General features: G+C 35.9%; 1 protein-coding gene and 1 long non-coding RNA gene across 6 annotated transcripts in view; one reads left to right on the top strand and one right to left on the bottom strand.

Annotated features, from left to right (window-relative positions):
• Nucleotides 1-10: 10 nt before the first annotated feature.
• Nucleotides 11-17,626, top strand: LOC117400550 (uncharacterized). Of its 2 annotated transcripts, none has more exons than XR_009329672.1 (5): nucleotides 11-203; nucleotides 2,702-2,809; nucleotides 3,554-3,631; nucleotides 3,989-4,169; nucleotides 17,522-17,626. It is a non-coding gene; the product is annotated as an uncharacterized LOC117400550 (long non-coding RNA). The 2 variants fall into 2 exon arrangements; XR_004663794.2 differs by lacking the exon at nucleotides 17,522-17,626 and adding an exon at nucleotides 4,513-8,188 and having other exon boundaries at nucleotides 12-203.
• Nucleotides 7,405-18,151, bottom strand: part of LOC117408842 (leucine-rich repeat-containing protein 7-like) — a 239,246-nt gene continuing 228,499 nt past the window's right edge. For all 4 annotated transcript variants that reach the window (XM_059031848.1, XM_059031849.1, XM_059031850.1 and 1 more), the window contains 4 exons: nucleotides 17,474-17,758; nucleotides 16,733-16,825; nucleotides 13,039-13,113; nucleotides 7,405-10,471 (listed from right to left, as the gene is read on the bottom strand). In XM_059031848.1, the coding sequence (XP_058887831.1) occupies nucleotides 10,364-10,471; nucleotides 13,039-13,113; nucleotides 16,733-16,825; nucleotides 17,474-17,758 (561 nt within the window). In that variant the 3' untranslated portion in view covers nucleotides 7,405-10,363. The remainder of the gene's footprint in view (nucleotides 10,472-13,038; nucleotides 13,114-16,732; nucleotides 16,826-17,473; nucleotides 17,759-18,151) is intronic.

Genomic DNA, 18,151 nt, shown 5'->3' with positions numbered 1-18,151 from the left:
TAAGTCTGCTTTTGTTTGCTACTCGGATGTATTATTCCTTGACTGGGATGCTTCATTGCACTTTGATTGGCTGAGCAGGATCATGCGACTTGCTTTCTTTGTTCCTGTGCAGTTTGCCTTATGCACTGAGTAATCTGACAAAGCTGAAAATCGTGGGCCTGGAGGGAAATCCTTTGAGGTCCATCTGCAGAGATCTCCTAACAGTGAGTCCCTATGTTTGTCTGACAGTATGCATTACACCATGTTCTCCTGCATTTTAAGTAGTGACACAATTACAATTGTGCCAAATGGTGTGATGGAGTTGGCTTGCCACACTGGGAAGAAATTGATAGGGGTGAGAACTCTGATCACTTCGCACAGCACCTTCATATTTATTAATGGGAAGAGGTGTTGTAATACACAGATCAAATACTTCTGACATAATACTTTTTTATCTTTTTGGCTTTAGTTTATTGTAGTATTATCATTATTAAAAAAAAATAAATAAACATGTCTAATAATTCATAAGTCAATGCACCACAGTGAGAATGTCAAACTATATGATTGATTACATCAACCACTTATTTTTAGGGTTAACCCCAGGATTACCACGGATAGATGCAGGGTATCTGAATGTCCAAAATCTTCATTTGAAGAAAAAAAAAAAAAAAAAGACATATTGTAACTTGAGATGACAAGAATATTATCATGGCTATTTAGCCCAACCAAGTAATTACACTTTTTAGAATTAACATCTATAGGTTAGACTTAATATTTCTATTTCACTTTGAATAAGAGAATCAATTTAGGTGTGCAAAAAACAACTACATAAAAAAAACTTTGGTTTAATTTATAGATTTGAAACTTGTTATGATTATACAACAAACATTTAATTTTTGTAAAACCACATCACTGACTGTGCCCCGTTAAGACTTGCTACACTATTAGTATGGTATGTTTTGTTTTAACAAACACATTTTTCGGTTGTATGAAAAAACAGTATCGGGGAAATCTAAATATGATGTCAAACAAAATGCTAGTAACATTATTTATAGTTTGAAATGGAGGTGAGGGGTACAAACAGGAGCCTAAACATTCATCGTCATAATGCAGCAAGTAAGTAAACTAGCTGATTAACATAATTGGAATCCTATACTGTATTTATCAATTGAGCACAAACGTTATTGATGGAATGGCTTTATAGAATGCAGTATGTAACCCATTTAATTCAATTTCTACACCCACCATCCTGATAATAGTTTTATGAATCTGGCTCAAAGTCCCTTAATGAAAACAAATATGTGTTCCATAAACAGAAAAAAATGGGTCTTACCTTCATGTTTAAACTTTGTTTGATTAGCAAGCTCATCCCGTCTCATTTATTTTTTTCTTCGCCATCTGATTTGGCGACCAATTATTATTTGTATTTATTTCCCCCCAATTTGGAATGTCCAATTATGTTTTTTCTCCTCACCGCAGCGAGTCCCCACATAGCACAGATGTTCTGAGGGCGTGTGAGCGTCCTCTGATCTCACAAGCCTAAAGCCAGAATTGCTTTTACGCCGAACAATCCAGAGCAGAGGTGGGCGGGCTACTGATCCCGGAGAACAGATCAGCCCTGCCTGTTATCCACTCTGAATGTGCTCTGTGTCTGGCCAGTAGGGTTCGCTGTTGCGCGATGAGGAAAAGCAATCCCTGCCGGTTTCCCATCCCCCACCCCGGGAGCGTCAGAGCCAATGTGACTCCCCCCCTCGGGGTCCCCAGCAAAGTTCGTCTTTTTGCACAGCCTGGACGCGAACTGGCACCGTCCAAGCTGTGTGACTCATCCTGCGCTCCGAACGGCAGCACTTTAACTCGATGAGCCATTCAGGGGACCCTTTGGAGGTGGCATTTTAATTATAAAAATGTAATTCACCAAAATAATAATAATAAAAAGAAAGTTAAAACAAAGATACGCACAACTTCCGATACTGTATTTTTGCAAAGTGGTTCACGCTGTGTTTGTAAGTACATGGCAAAATCTCATCTCTTGGTATGGAGATAAACAGCACTCCAGTTGTATGAACAAGGAAAGGTCCCTGTGCTTTATCTTATTTATTTAAATATACCCGTAAGCTCACTTAAAATCATTTCCTGTGACTGTCATTTCCTCATGGATAAGTAGGATAGTACCTCTGCTTTTTTAATTATTATTTTATATATTTGTTTGTTAATTTAGAGCCAGAGGAGAAAGGCAAAGACAGCTATGACTCTTCCATGCCAAGCCAAAGTCAATGTGCATGCCATAAAAACACTAAAGGGGCTGGAGTACAACTATCTGTCGCATACATTACTGCTGTATCAAAGGAGAACTAACCAAGATTTAAACAATATATTATCATGTATTAGCACTAGCAACATTATCACTGTTCCTACTATTTCCCTCTTTTGAAGATCGTTTAGTTCTCTGCTTGCATTCTACACTTCAATTTGGGATATGCAAATGTTTCAGTGTTAGATGAACAGTTGTTGCTGCTTCCCAGTACCAAATCACTTCATGTGTTGTAGTTAATACTCACTCCTGCAGTCTCACTGTAATCAGCCCATGTGACCTACAGCAAAGGAATTGCTGTAAAAAAATATACATAATAATAATAATAAAAAAAAGTTTATATAGTACTAGTGTGAAAGACAGGGCTCTATTTCCATGTGTTCATTTTTATTTTTTTGTTTCCCTTCCTAGTGAGAAACAAGAGGCATCCATTCCGGATGATGTATTCAATGCAGTTTGCAACAACCCTATTACCAGTGTGAACTTCAGCAAGAACCAGCTTACAGGGATCCCGGCCAGGTATTCCAGTTTATATCTCAGAATGGATCACGTTATATCATTGTGCATTGACTTGTTTTCCAAAATAAAATACATATACATACACTGTACGCTGTATCATATATACTGATATTAGAATGAAACAAGGGGAAATAAATAGGTTAAACTAAGAAAAAACAATAGACTGTTATTGTCCAATACATTTTTAAAGAAATTGAGTTTCAATTTCAAGACTTGATACACGCTAACTGGGGGAAGCCATTGCGGAAAACTGAAAAACCATGAGTGCACCACCTTTGAAGAATCCTTTAATTGGGGCTTGTTTATTTAAGAGGAAAAATACAGAAGGGAGCTGGAGCGTGCATTGAAGAAGCATGGGTTATAATTGCAGTGTGTCCATGTCTTTATTAATTTAATAACAGAAATAAACCAGAATTTATTTTCAAGTTCAAATCGTGTGGTCTCCCAACGTTTTACAACTGGGGGGGAAAATATCTATTCAGTGAAAACTTTGTTATTAAATCAGTATTACATGCTGTATAAAAGTGCTGAAAAGTATAAATACCCACAAAGTGAAATGAAGCACTAACCAAGTATTAAGGCCTACAGATGATCAATCTTGCAACAAGGTAAAATGTTACCAGCACTGTCTTTACAGAACTCATACCAGGTTGAGTAAGGGAGATGAGATCCCCTGTTCAGGGTTGGGATATCTGAACTGTTACAGAATGATATTTAGTTTTGGAATAAAAATTTTATTTTTAGAAACAACCTTTTATCCTCACTACCTGCAGAACTGGAAGCCCTAATGAAACTGAGGAGTGTAATTCTTTCTTTTAACAGGTTAGTAATAAGAAATTGTATTATGAGTGCCAAAGTATCATACTATGTATTGCATTTATTAAAAGTGGGCATTATAAAAAAAAAAAAACATTTTCACTATGTCGTCCACTATATTTTTCCTGTACAACACACTGTAATAATTAAAAATACACATTGCTCAATAAGTTATATTGTGCTACCGTACTTTGTATCCCTACCATTTTAATACTATACAGCTTATAAGTAAACAATCTAATCATGTGGAAATCAGATAAATTGCAACATTTCAGTGGTTTGACTATTTATCTTGCAGTAATAGTAGGCATTCTGACTATTGAGTTGTCAACACTTGTGTTATTTTTTCGTCTTTATTTTTAGTTTAGGTTTCAAACATTTCCTGCCGTGCTGTATCGGATTACCACACTGGAAACCAAGTAGCAACCATGTCGAAACTATTGATCCACTCCGGCTGAAACAGCTGTCGAAACTGGCAACATTGGACCTGCAGAACAATGACATTATGCAAGTCCCTCCAGAGCTTGGCAACTGCAAGTCTTAGGTATGTATCCCTTACACAAATACCGTTTAACGTTGACTGCCTGATGCAGTTCAGTTTATCTTTCTGCTGGAAAGCCAGAAAAGATTGAACGAAGAAAACTCTTTTTTTTATTATAAAAGTTCAACTCTATTATTGTAATGGGATGAGTAAAAATGCTGACACCATAGTAATAACCCCCTTATTAAAAGGGACCTTTTGTTTTCAAACAGTAATATTTTACTATTTTTTTTACTGATACTGGAAAGAAAGTACTGTGTGTTAATCTAAGCATCAGCAGTAAATGCTCATTTCAGTTTTTGATTTGTATATTTATGGAAGAGTTACATTAAAACATTTTTTGCAGAGCACTAATGCTGGATGGAAATCTATTTCGCAATCCAAGGGCAGCCATTGTGGCAAGAGGAACTGATGCACTATTAGAATACCTTAGAAGCCATATACTATGCTAAGTGATGGACAGATGTGTCTCCGCTACACTACAAACACATGCCACACGCACATCCCTCCTAATGATTCCATGGCCTTGAATATTCATGAATATTCACGTTCCTTTTTTTTTTACTTCTAGTGTATACAGCATGTAGTCCTATCCTGTGTATAAGATTTGAGACAACCAAATTCAATTAAAACCTGCATATCAGGGCTGAAGATTTAAGGTATACTTGACAAAATGAATTTAATATTTTTATTTACTACAAAATGCAAGAATTTCTGATCTAATTATTTTTTGAGTACATATTTTCTTATTTTTATTGAAAGTTGTATGTTTACAATTACACAAACAGAAAAGATGTATTAACAGTTTTTCTTTAATTTGTTTACAGTACACTGCTACTTTTTTGTAAGATTATGTTTAATATTTTGTTATTTGAATTACAGTTTACACTTTTATACCTGGACTCAGAAATGTCCAAAGTACATTTTAACTCTTTCAGCATTGAAGATCTACAAATGTGTCTTAGAAAACTAACTCCACCCAAAATTAATTGCCAGCACAGTCTAGGAAAAAAATCATTCAATGCAACAGACTACTTAACCAGTCTCGTTCTTGGGTATGCCCTTATCATTTTTGTATGCTGTTTTTCTCATGGAAGACACTACAGATGTGTGAATGTGGCACATTAATGAGTAAAAGGTGGTGCCCCGTTCTCCATAATCTTTCATGATTTAATACATTTGCTACTTGTATTACACTTTGTAGCAAATCATGTTGTACATTTAAATAAACGTTTTGTCACAGTACACTGAAGGCGGCACTAGCGGAAACGTTTCACTTTAGAATTCTGATTGAGCGTTTGGGATGATTACTTATTAATAAGTATCCTAACGATGCAAATCACAGTACACTCAATACATTCACAGCACAATTTGGTCTATAGGTAGTATGAGGAATGGTTACCATTTAAGATTTGGACATAATTAAGTTTCTCCAAAGGGGGTGTCATCGTTCTGTGGTGTTCCAAGGTACCCTGAATGATGCTTGTAATGTATCTTCTGTGATGGCAGGGTAAGTTTAAATTAAGTTTGACCTATAACATCTTTTGCTATCATGTGGAGACACTAGTTGCAGTTCGGGAAGATAAAAAAACCCCAACACACCTCACCTAATTGATCAGTCCAATGGTGTCCTTTTTGCATTCAGTTTGGCATCCCTCCACCTCGCTGAGCTACCCCTTAGCTCCTAAACCTTTGGGGTACTGTTTGCCTTGCCCACATGCTCAGGCAATCATCCCTCTGCCAAGCCGATTCAAGGCAAAAATTCTGTGTATTACCATATGCACAATCTTAGCAATAGAAATCAAATCCGTTCATTTTATGGTGTAGGGTGTTTTTCTGATCTTCTGCATCAATATACAAGGAACCCCAAATAATTCTCCAAAACAGATATACTAAGAATGTTTTTGCAGTCACTTTGGGTAGTTTATACACATTTGAGAGCATTGCAACATAGCCTTGTGTGCTTTAAAAAGATAACACCAGGTCAAAATGGGGTTTTGTGTTTAAGATCAATGCTAAGGGTATAGCTATGTGTCAGACCAAGCAGTTCTCAATATCCCAGGCTTCAATTATGAACGTATATAGAAGACATGTTTTGTGATGGTTGGCTTTGGTCTTGACTAAATATTCAGCTATGAGACAAACACTCCCAAAGCATTTTAACAATAAAGTGACATTTTATTGTTTGTACAATAAAGAGACTTTCATACATTATTCAAAACACTTCTTAAATACTGAAAAAATTGTACTTCCAAGGCCAAAAATGGCCCTGTTATACACTGCACAGCATTTTGTTCTAGTTTTTTGTTGTTTTGATTGTTTAGTAAAATTCATTTTAAATATATACAGATAGCATCTGCGAAATGCATTCTAGACACAGAATATACACTTTAACAATTACATATATTAGTGTCAATACATAAATAAAACTGGAAGGATTAAACTTGCATGTGCAAATCAAGAAACAGGATTATAAATTCTTACTAAATTTATCAAACTAAACTGAATATCTTCATTAATTACTTTTTGCACAAAAAATGAAGCAGCATTCAAGTCCAGTAAGTCTTCATACTGCAGAAGCTTGGAATACATGAACAATTTATTTGAATACATTATTTAAATGTGTCTTCATTCACAATTATTTACATCAATACTACAATTAGACTGGAAAGTACCATATATTAGCTGTATTATATTTAGCACATACAAAAAATTACCAATGTTTTATTTTTTACAGATATATATTTTTATATATATATATAGTTTTTTATAACACAAATTCACAATTACTGTAGAAATTCGTTTTACAAGTCAGTTGTCCAACTCATTATCCTGAATGCTTATCTCTTCCTTATACTCTTGGATTCACTATAAAACAGCACAATTTGAGCAAAGCTAAGTATACCAATGTATTAGAAAGATAATTACCTGAAAACTGTTGGTAGAAAAAATTATATTATCAAAGTTTTCTATAGTATTTGTTATTTGTTGTAGTAGTATTTTACAATGTGCAGCTTCCTATTTTTTATGTTCTTATCCAAACTTCTGTTTGGCAAAATTGCAACACAGCACCTGTACTTGTAGCTAGCAAAGCTAGGAACACATTTATTAGGTCATTTTTATAGGGCTAGAAATTGTAACTGCTTAGATTTGCTCAAAAATGTCTTGAAAGCTACATTTATTTTATTAAAAAAAAAAAAAAAAAAAAAAAAAAGTAGAACATTCTATATAAAGTGTCTTGTTTTTTTTTTTTTTTTTTTGGTCAATACATATTTGACAGCAATTCATATGGCACTGACTTACAATATTGACTTTGATTTGCATATTGAAAACAGCTTTATTACTGAAATGTGAAAAAAAAAGTTAACTTAAGCATTTACAAATGTCAAGAGAGGGCAAAGTAAAATTTGTTTTTAAGAATACTTTTGTTTAAGCGATGGTATGCTTTTAAAATAACCTCCTAAAAAGGGATTTCTTCAAAAATGTGATGTTTAAAATGCCCATTCCCTGATGTTTCAAAACTTGAATTATGATGTCCTCATTTGAAGTTTAAATAACATACTGTAATAATGGGATGAGCAGTCACTTTGTTTCACTTATTATGCAAGTCTGGCCTTTTAAATTTAGTCATTTACATTCTATTAATTTAGCTTCTTCTCACTCATGTCATGGCTATATCTCAATGCCACACTCTAGATGTGTTGCTAAAGTAAATGCTATTAAAAAGCAGTGAAAACTATTTATATGGCCTTTAAAACAGTTCCCTCACATATTTATGTACTGTTAGTCTTATTCGGTGATGTTTTGTCATTGATCCCAAAAATAACTTACAGCGTTGTGTGTGCACTAAGGTTACAGAAGAACCCGGTTTTCTTTTTTTTCCCCCAAAAAAACACAAAGGTTTTATGTCTTTCCAAATACATTGCTAAAAGAAATTGATACTTGGCTGAACTCGGCCTAGGTAAGACTCACCGGGCTACCTACCTTAACTTTTTCTGAAGTGCTTTAAATTGGCTGCTGCTTATTTTGTTCCCCTTCTTTCTTCCCGGTTCTGTGGGACTGTGTGTGTACTTTTAATTATGTATAATTAGGGTTGGCTGGAAGTATAGCACTGAGAGGACAGTGCTTTGGAAACCGGAATAGCAGAACCACTGTATTGAGTTTGTCATTTTGGACATTTTGTGTCAGCACACACTTCATGTCAGCTACATCCATTATAAAATGCTTACAAATCAAAATAGTACATTTGTATTAAAGTCTAACTGGTATTCTAACTGGTATTCTCCAATTCTCCAATACAGGCAAACAGTGTAAACTAGAGGTTTCCTTAATATTGTATAACCCCAATACACAACCTCCAATTGTTGAGATTATAGGAGGCTGTGTGGTCCAGTGGTTAAAGAAAAGGGCTTGTAACCAGGAGGTCCCCGGTTCAAATCCCACCTCAACCACTGACTCACTGTGTGACACTGAGCAAGTCACTTAACCTCCTTGTGCTCCGTCTTTCGGGTGAGACGTAATTGTAAGTGACTCTGCAGCTGATGCATAGTTCACACACCCTAGTCTCCTTGTAAGTCGCCTTGGATAAAGGCGTCTGCTAAATAAACAAATAATAATAATAATAATAATAATAATAATAATTGTGTACACGCAGGTTGGTCAAATCCCAGAATGAACACTCACTCATATTCTGGGCATACTGGGCAACAAAATAACATACAGTACTCTAAGATATGCTATTGCTTAGAAAGCAAAACAAAAAAAGTATTACGACATTTTTACAAAAAAGAAACTTGACACCCTAGCAACTGCAGTGTGTGTTTTTCAATAACAGTAAGAAAGACAGCAAGACTGTATTTAGTGAAGATTTGATTTCCTGTAAGTTTTAAAGATTGCTGATCCTTCTATTTAAAACACAGATCCAGGTTCTGCTTTGGAAAGATGTTATCCTGACTTGGTCCACATTTATTTAAAGCTCAGATCCTCTCCTTACTTATTCTATTGTGACATCCACAACATCCTCAAATAATGTCATCACCAACCTCTCAACAAATAATGACATCACAGTCAATAATAACATGGTTTATCTTGTATTTTATACCATTTAAAAACGTCATTGAGCACTATAACTTTAAAAACCACAGAGCCTGTGACCTTAAATTAGGTTTTAAAAAACATTTTGCATCCTTTCTTAAGTTGGCCCTTGATAGTCATGCTGTAAGTTTAGTTGAGCTTTTCAATTACACACCATAACTGTAGGTAAGCTATGTTTCAGTGCACTGTATTATTCATATACAGTATGGCACTACAGTACTGCAAGGAAGAGCCAGTCCTCACACCAGTAGGTGACACTGTAGCATGCAATTGCCACTGCTTTGGTTTACTTAACGGCATCTTTAGATGGTTGTAGTGCAGAGGAACAAAATGTGGCTGCAGGGAAGCCTTGCTATGTAATGTACTTACAGTGCAGTTGCGATGGGTGTTCTTAAGCCACAACATTACTGTCATGTTAGCACACACTCAGCCATATCAAACACTGCAATCCATTTTATACATATATAATGAGAAAGCTGGAAGATGCCAAAAAAGAAATAAATTCAGAAGGTTCAAAATAGCTTTTTTTTTTTTTTTTTTTTTAGATATTATTTTCTTGAGGGCTTCGCTGGGCATTTTTAAATTTCATATATATATTTATAAGAAAATAGCATACATTCTTTTCTTTCTTCACACAGATCTGTTACAACTAAGTTATTCTTTTTAAATATATATTTACAAAAGGCATATACAAAGTTGAGGCAGTGTTAATGGCAAATGTAATTCCTAAAGAGCTTGTATGCTTTAGTGCTCTCAGTATCTTCAATGAAAAACCTACTAATGAAACTCAAAAAAGAAAGAAAGAAGTGCATACAAAAAGAAGACATATTTGCACCAATCTACAGCCTCAGGCTGAAAGATATAACTAAAATTGCAATTACAACAACACATTTTAAACAGACAACTCTTTTTTTTTTCTTTTCTTAAAACCCATGAATAATACTATAAGATATGTAACCTATTATACATTTGGCACTAATATTTGCCATTGGTCCAGCAATTGGCAAATGTGACTATTCCTAGATATAAACAAATATCTGGGGGTATCTGTATATATTTTTGTATGTCCTTTCTGATTGGGTACCAGCGTAGTATAAAAATATTTAAGATGGATTCTCCCTCAAGATTACCAGGTCCACTGTTTTCGGGAAACTCTTCAGCAAAGATACAGCCTTTTCATGTTCCAGGTGTGAAAAACTATGTCCATTCGCCTGTAATGCAAGAACGGAGCATGCACCATTACTGTCAATGCAAAATTGTCGAATGGGATCAGAGGAATTCTGGGAGCACCCTAAAAGGGGACGCTTTTTGAGCTTTCTCACTTACCCTCTAACAACATCCTTGTATGTAGTGGCGCAACTGCAGCTAAAATAACTCAGCAGTCACATTTGCTTAATGTCTGTGACTGTAGCTTTCATGTTTCCTTTCCACCTCCCCGCTGGGCTCAAGACTAACCTAGAAGACTGGTTTGCCTCCAGGCAAGAACGTCCACTTTCTTAGCACCTGTAATATTTTTATTACACTAGATTCCTCCCTTTCCTGGTTCTCTAGAGCAAACCATATAGCCTTAATAGTGAAAAACCAGCACCTCTCATACAGGGCAGAATAGAGCACAAGCTCTCATTTTGTCATCATCGGTACAGTAGCAGTCACATTTAGAGCCAGTGAAGTTGGAAACATGGAGCACCAATAGAAGACATGTTTAAAACACTTGACGCCTATGATCTGCTATACAGATACATGTCAAAGGTAAGTAGACCATCCAGGTCTGCAGACAGATCCACCCAGGTGTTGATTAAAGGGCTCCTTCCTGTTTTAGAATGAACACCTGTCCCTGGAGAACACTGTGTTTATAGATTGTGGTGCATCATCAGCACAGAGAGCACAACCAGTGGAAAGCGAGTCCAGAAAACTCAGTGTTACCGTGGTTAAATCAATCACAGGTAATGAGTTAAACATGTTTGGTGGTTGATGAATATCAACGTTAACAAATATTCATCCCAACCTAGTAGTGTTCCAGACCTGAGATTTGGATCAACCCACCCCAGGAGAATATTGACACCCTCATTCAGGGGTGCCTGATCGGGTCTTGCTTTAAGGCTAAAGAGCGATCCACATGGTATTACCTGATACCAGCGTTACTCTATTTCAGGCAGAATAAACATTTACTATTTGCACTTTCTATTTACTTCTGACATGCCTCTTTATTTCTTGTATTAATCTGAAGTTTCCACTTAAACTTGTAAATAGAAGTAAGGACGGTTAGCTGCAAACTGATTTCAGTGGTAAAAGGAGGGGGAGGAGGAGGAGGAGGAGGAGGAGTAGGGGGAGGGGGGGGCGTAAGACAAGAAAATAGTGCTGAAAAGGAAAAAGAGAAAATAAGTGATGCCTCGACAGGCCGTCCCTCAGTAAATACTGTGTCTGTGGAGAGAGCAGAAACGTTTCGATCCAGTGAGCTATGAATGACACTGGTGTGTCTTCAGCTTCTAATTCCGCACAGTCAAAGCAACACAAAACTCAAGACAAGTCAAACTATGTGAAACGCCACAGTACAATTGTGCTGCTGCTTGTTTATTATTGTGATACACTATTCCGGAATTGCTCTATTTCAAATGTGACCTAAATGTGGCTTACGGAACTAAATCTCCAGTGCCCTAAAAGTGACAAAATTGTCTGTAGTCCTTAAATGAACTGGATTTGATTGGTTAAAGCTAGTTTTTTTTTTTTTTTTCTTAAATTTGTTTGCTTATTTAGAGTTGTTATTAAATATTTATATCAATGTTATCATTTTTGTTCATGATGTGGTTCTTTTAGTAATTAAAATATATACTAGAAAATACCAAATTTTATGAGGGTAATGATCTGGTGTCTGTGAGCGATCAATTTGTAATATTAAGGATCCGCCATTACCTTAATATTCACATTTTGCAGAGCTAATATTTCCATTAGATCTTAAGAAAGACTTGTTAATGTTCAATGTATTTTCCAGAGATGTTTCTAATGTTTTTACTCTCCTTTAAATCTAAATTGGTACTGTCCATAAAAAATAGATTTTTGGGGGCTCCCGAGTGGCGCATCCAGTAAAGGCGCTCCTCGCAGGATGTACCCTATAGCCTGGAGATCGCAGGTTCGAATCCACGCTATGTCACAGCTGACCGTGACCGAGAGTTCCTAGGGGGCGGCGCACAATTGGCTGAGCGCTGCCCGGGTAGGGAGGGCTTAGGTCGGCAGGGGAATCCACGGCTCACCGCGCATCAGCGACCCCTGTGGCCGATAGGGCGCCTGTGGCTCTGCAGCGGAGCCGCCAGATCTGTGTTGTCCTCCGGCACTATAGGTCTGGTGGCATTGCTGTGGATCTGCAGTGCGAAAAATGACGGCTTGGAAGGAGCTGAAGATTTTTGATTTAAACCCAAGCTCTTATTTTATCGGTATATGAAATAAGAAAATGTTCCTATTAGATATGTACCTGACTATATTAACATTTACTTTGGAAGTATTGTTTAACACACTGAAACAGACAGATCACATATAGGACGGATTGACAAGAAGCGATTTACCAAAAGAAAACTTGGTAAATGTGAGGTACATTTAATCGCATTACAAATAGGATGTGATACAAAAATCAGAGAATGTTTGAATAATAATTTTCAAAGAAAACCATGCAGGAAGGGGTTAGTAACTAACATCCTTAAGGGCTGCCTCATGCAAAGCACAGTACAAGCGCAGTGTTTTAAACAGCAAGAAGAATGCATTCCAGTGAAAATAAATGTCCCCTTACCTTTAGAATCTTATCCCCAGGTTGTAAGACGTTGCAGGCCGATCCGTCAGGCTGTACCCTAGTAACAAAGATACCCTATAAGTCAGAAGTGATATGAGGTTAGGAAGCACATGGTAAAGATTGTTTAGAATCTTTGCCTTTCTGTGTTTTTTTTTTTATGTATTCTAAACAGTGTGGTGTCGTGCATCCTTTCGGATGTACAGAACTGTTTAACAAACTGTGACAGATGAGTCACATACTGACTATTTGACACATGAGGACAAACAATTATGAAAAAAGTAGACATTTTTTAAAAACAAATACTACCAAAGCAATGCATTGCTACTAATTTAGATTTTAATAAAAAATAAATCAATAAATAAAGAATGTACCACATAAAACAGCTTTGTATTGGCTGAATAGCAAAAAGGAATTCGATTTTTGAATACAGTAGATTACGACTAACCATTGGTTTGTTACAACTCCAATACTAACCCCTAACGGTGCTTTTGATTACCATTAAAGATCTGTTAATATTTAGCCAAAGGAATACTATTAATACTGTTTGTCAGTTGGCAACCCCAACCTTTCTTGCACCACAGTACATATACGTTAATGGAACACAGTAGAGTACTAGTTAGCAGCAGCTGTAGTACAACATAATGTTGAGATGATTCAATTTACTATATAACTGTCGGTAAAATTTTTGTATTCTGTTAAACTATACAAGTAAATCTTGCCTCGATCAAGCATAGCTACAGTTTGTATTTAATTTCAAGATGTAGATCATAAATTCAATTATACAAATACATTGCAGACAACTTACACACACAAACATTAGATTGACATTAAATACAAGCATCAGTTTTATTTGTCGCAAATTAAAGATCAGCTGAAAACAAGTAAAATGTTATGAGGTTAATGGGGACCAGTCTTAAAAACAAAGATCAATTATTTCAGCATATGGAGAAATCGATCGTCTTTTGAAAAGTTATTAAGACTTTATTTTATAAAGAATAATAACTTTTATTTCAAAGTGTGAAAATGAAACAAAAAAGACCACAGAAGACAGCTATAGTTAGACGACGCACACTTGGAGTACAGTACTGTTCCCACGATGATGGTCTCATCATTGCTAAACTGTAGGCTACAAGGCAGAAGTGATCCAGGAAAAGGCTATACCCAGCGAGGAGTACAGATAGGCTGATCTTGCACAAGGAGAAGGGGGAAGTCATCGAGAAGTGGAGAGCTTGTTAGATCATGATCACTTACATCAACAAGATACTCCTAAATATGTGCATTGACAGTGAATTGTATGTCCTTTTACAGAAAGTTTGATCTATTAATGCTAGTATATGTTCTGCTTGAAACTTGGCTTTAACTTTCGTTCAAAGGAGTACAACCAAAATCATATTTTTTTATATATATATATTTTAATTTCACAATGGAGATCCTATTTTGTTAATTGCACTGTTCATATCCCAACACTTTTAAAATGTTTTTTTCACACCAACTTTGGGCCAAATATTCTACATTCCTCCTTTATAAAAGACTTAGTCTGCCCAACTAATGAATGAAGAACCTATTCAAGTGCATTAAAAAAAAAAAAAAAAAAACTGGCAAGCATCTTCATGTAAATTAATATAAATGCTGATTTGAAGAAAAGCAGTGAAATAATTGGGAGTGTGTTTTGGCAGAAGATCTGAAAGCATAATAAGGTGGGGACACAGTAAAAGATAAACTGGTACCTCTTTGTATTCCCAGACTGATACTTTCCACAATTTGTGCTAAAGAATGTCCTAACCAAATTCCATCATAATTCTCAGGTTTTCCAGATGCAACATACAGCTTAACCTAGGTAAAAAGGTACTATATGTATGGGGGCCACTTATATCCCCAGTGCCTAAATCCCCACGAGGCACACTGTGCAGTACAAAGACCTGCCAGTTCAATTTAGTAGGCTGATACCCAGTAAGACAATGGAAAACTAAAGCTTAAAACTAATAGAGATGAAAAAGTCAATCAATATCAACAATCAATAATCAAGGCCGCCTGGAAAAAAAGAAAGAACATTTGTTAAAATGAACTCAAGGCTTCATAATCATCTCAGTTTAAAAATATCTTTCCATTAATACTTCTAACAAGCAACTGAATTATAGCACTTGTCTGTTTTATCTGAGCATGTGCTATACATTCCCAGACACCCACAGAAAAATATATTCGACTTTGACACTGTCCTGGAGCACAGCCCTCGGTTGAACACTACCTACCAAACTGTTTGTCTAAAATATGTCCATAACATGTGCCTGTTTTGCACTTCTATTAGCTACTTAGGTCTCAAATGTGCAGCTATGAAAAAAAATATATATATATTTCTGCATATATTAAATGTTATTGCAGAAAGATTTCTTTAATCTAGTGCCGTACCAGATATCAGGCCATGTTTTCAAAGTTTACTTCAATCTTTAATTAACTAGTATCAAATATCTAAGTAATTAAATCAAAGGTCTCTGAAGCACTCTAAAGACTGGAGTAAATGCTTCAAAAATATTGCTGATCAAGTTTTAAAATAAAAATACATGTTTACTATAACATGTTTATGTAATTATTTTGTTAGCTACAATCAGTTTTACCTCCCAATCTATATTCAATTCTTAATCGTTCTAATTTGATATTTCTTTACCAGTATGTTACTGTATTTACTAGCGATAACTGATTTCCTGTAGAGACAAAAACTATCACCAGACAGCACAGTTAAGTTAATAAAATGCTGCTTTATTTAATATTAATATTATTTCATCTCTGTTGGAAGGGCATCAAAGTGCCCAGTTCCCCATGGACATTGTGCAGTACAAAGACACAACTGTCTAATTTGACAGGCTTTGATATACAGTGCCAGTGATAAAGGAAACCTAAACATTATAAAGTTGAAAAAAGTATTTAAGTATATAATTAATGAAGATTGTAGTAGATTACATTTCTATGTGATTCTGGATACTACAGTGTTTGGAATATATCTATATATATATATATATATATATATATATATATATATATATATATATATATATATATATATATATATATTTATTTTTTTTTTTTCAGAACAGAGAGTTTACATGTCAGCAGAAACACAATATCTAAAATATTTCCAATTCACATATCACAATTCCCTGATCGTTCATATAAGGATTTCCTTAGCGAGACATTTCTCCATCGTTGTTCATAGTTCCATTGCTCCAACTATATTGCTAAAAATGATTTGCTTTTAGATCTACTACAGGTAATGTTAAACTGAACCCAAATAGTTTTCTCATTCTGTGTTAAACTCATCTTTCACCAACATACTTATAACACAGCACTGTAATGATCACAACACACAGTATAACACAATGTTATGATTAGACTGGAGATGGATATTTCCCACTGTATTGTCACGTTCAATAACCAAAACCAAATTCAATAATTGTTGTTCTTACATTAGTCGTAAGCATTACAAAAATGGAATGGAAGTGCAGTAATTTGCTGTACTTGTTTCTATGGAAACAATTCAATGAGACCTAGTTATCTTATTTTCCACTTAAAGCTTTCATCCCCCCCCCCCCCCCCCCTCAACAAACATTATGTAATTTTCTGCATGATAAGTACAACCACCTTAGTAAAATGATGAGAACAATTGTTCTAAACTGGCTAAAACAGTTTTCAGCAGTCTTACCATATCTGAAGGCTTAAATGGATTTCCCTGTCCGCTAATTCCTCCTGTGATGCTGAAACCAAGGCCAGGGTTTTTCTCGATTCGTACACAAAACTGCAACAAAACCATATAACAATGGCATGATTGTAAACATTGTCACATTTTTCAATTATTTAGAAAACTACAAAGTGGTATGTAATTCAGTATGTTAATGTAACATTATTCAGCAGGTTTCATTTGAATTCATGAAGCAAAATTAGTTAATTCTATAGGGTGATACAAAATTTCTGGCCAGAGCTGTACATAATTCTGCAGCTTGCTGGTATCATCTGTTCCTCAAGGTTTGTAGTCGTCCTTTCATAGGTATCAATAAATAACGAACTGATTAAGACCTGGAAGGAGGTATAATTGGTTCAATTAAGTAATTTACAGTGCCAATGAAACAAGGACCGGAATTGTGGGTTAGACTTTTGTTCACCCAGCGGCACACACTAGCTATTGCAAGTCTACATTTTCTTTCATGTATAAGTCTTTGATAGTAAGTAATATATCAGTTGGGTCCTGTTTATAATATTTAAACAGTGACAGTATTTAGATTGGTGTAGATAATTTAAATAGACTCTAGTGTTGGAAACCTTCCTTTATCCTGTATGGGTAACCATTACAGTGCAACTTGTTACAAAGCTCATCCGAATTATGTGTTGGTTCTGTCTTCCTGTCTATCCATGCTTATAATGAAATAGCTTGATAAAAGCCCCTAACCTGGTCCTGATACCCATCCATACTCTTCTGCCCCTTCGTCTGTATCAGGCAACGTCCGCTTTGAGCCCCCCGTGGGCTGGAAAGGCTTTGCGTGGAGGAGATGGGGATGGGCAGCGGCGACTGATACTGCTGGATGGAGATTTTATTGATGGCACCTTCGTACTGTTGGTCTCGGGCGGATCGGTGCTGGGGGTTCTGCGTGGAGGACACCATCATCGTCTGAACTTGGTGAGAGTGGCTACCTGCCTGTGGGTAATTTAACCCGTTGGGCAAAGAGTCAGGGAGCTGAAAAGATGCAAATGTTACATCTTACACAGGACTAACAGACATTCAACAGATGTTTATGAGGCAGGCGTTCGCGTGGCATGCAACAGGAGCGGACAACATAATCAAGTGGCAAATGAGCAATCTAAAAACTCTGGCACTCGTCACATTCCTGCCCCTTTTGGTGCATCAATGATGCTGAGAGTTTAACAAAATGCAACTAACCAGCGCTTATCCCCAGTTGAGATTTTTCCACCATTAATCGCTTACTCTGATACCAAGGAATTTGAAGTGAAAGTCTAATTCCATTGGTACACAAAACGGGTCCTCTCATTGGCTCTGATACTTTGAACGCAGTCATGCTTCTTTGCTGTCTGTCAAAAGCCCTACTCTGATTATCACAGATTGGTTCAA

The sequence above is a fragment of the Acipenser ruthenus genome, chromosome 10 (assembly GCF_902713425.1).
Source record: "Acipenser ruthenus chromosome 10, fAciRut3.2 maternal haplotype, whole genome shotgun sequence".
In the NCBI taxonomy this organism is placed as follows: domain Eukaryota; kingdom Metazoa; phylum Chordata; class Actinopteri; order Acipenseriformes; family Acipenseridae; genus Acipenser; species Acipenser ruthenus.
This window is presented reverse-complemented; position numbering and strand designations above follow the sequence as displayed.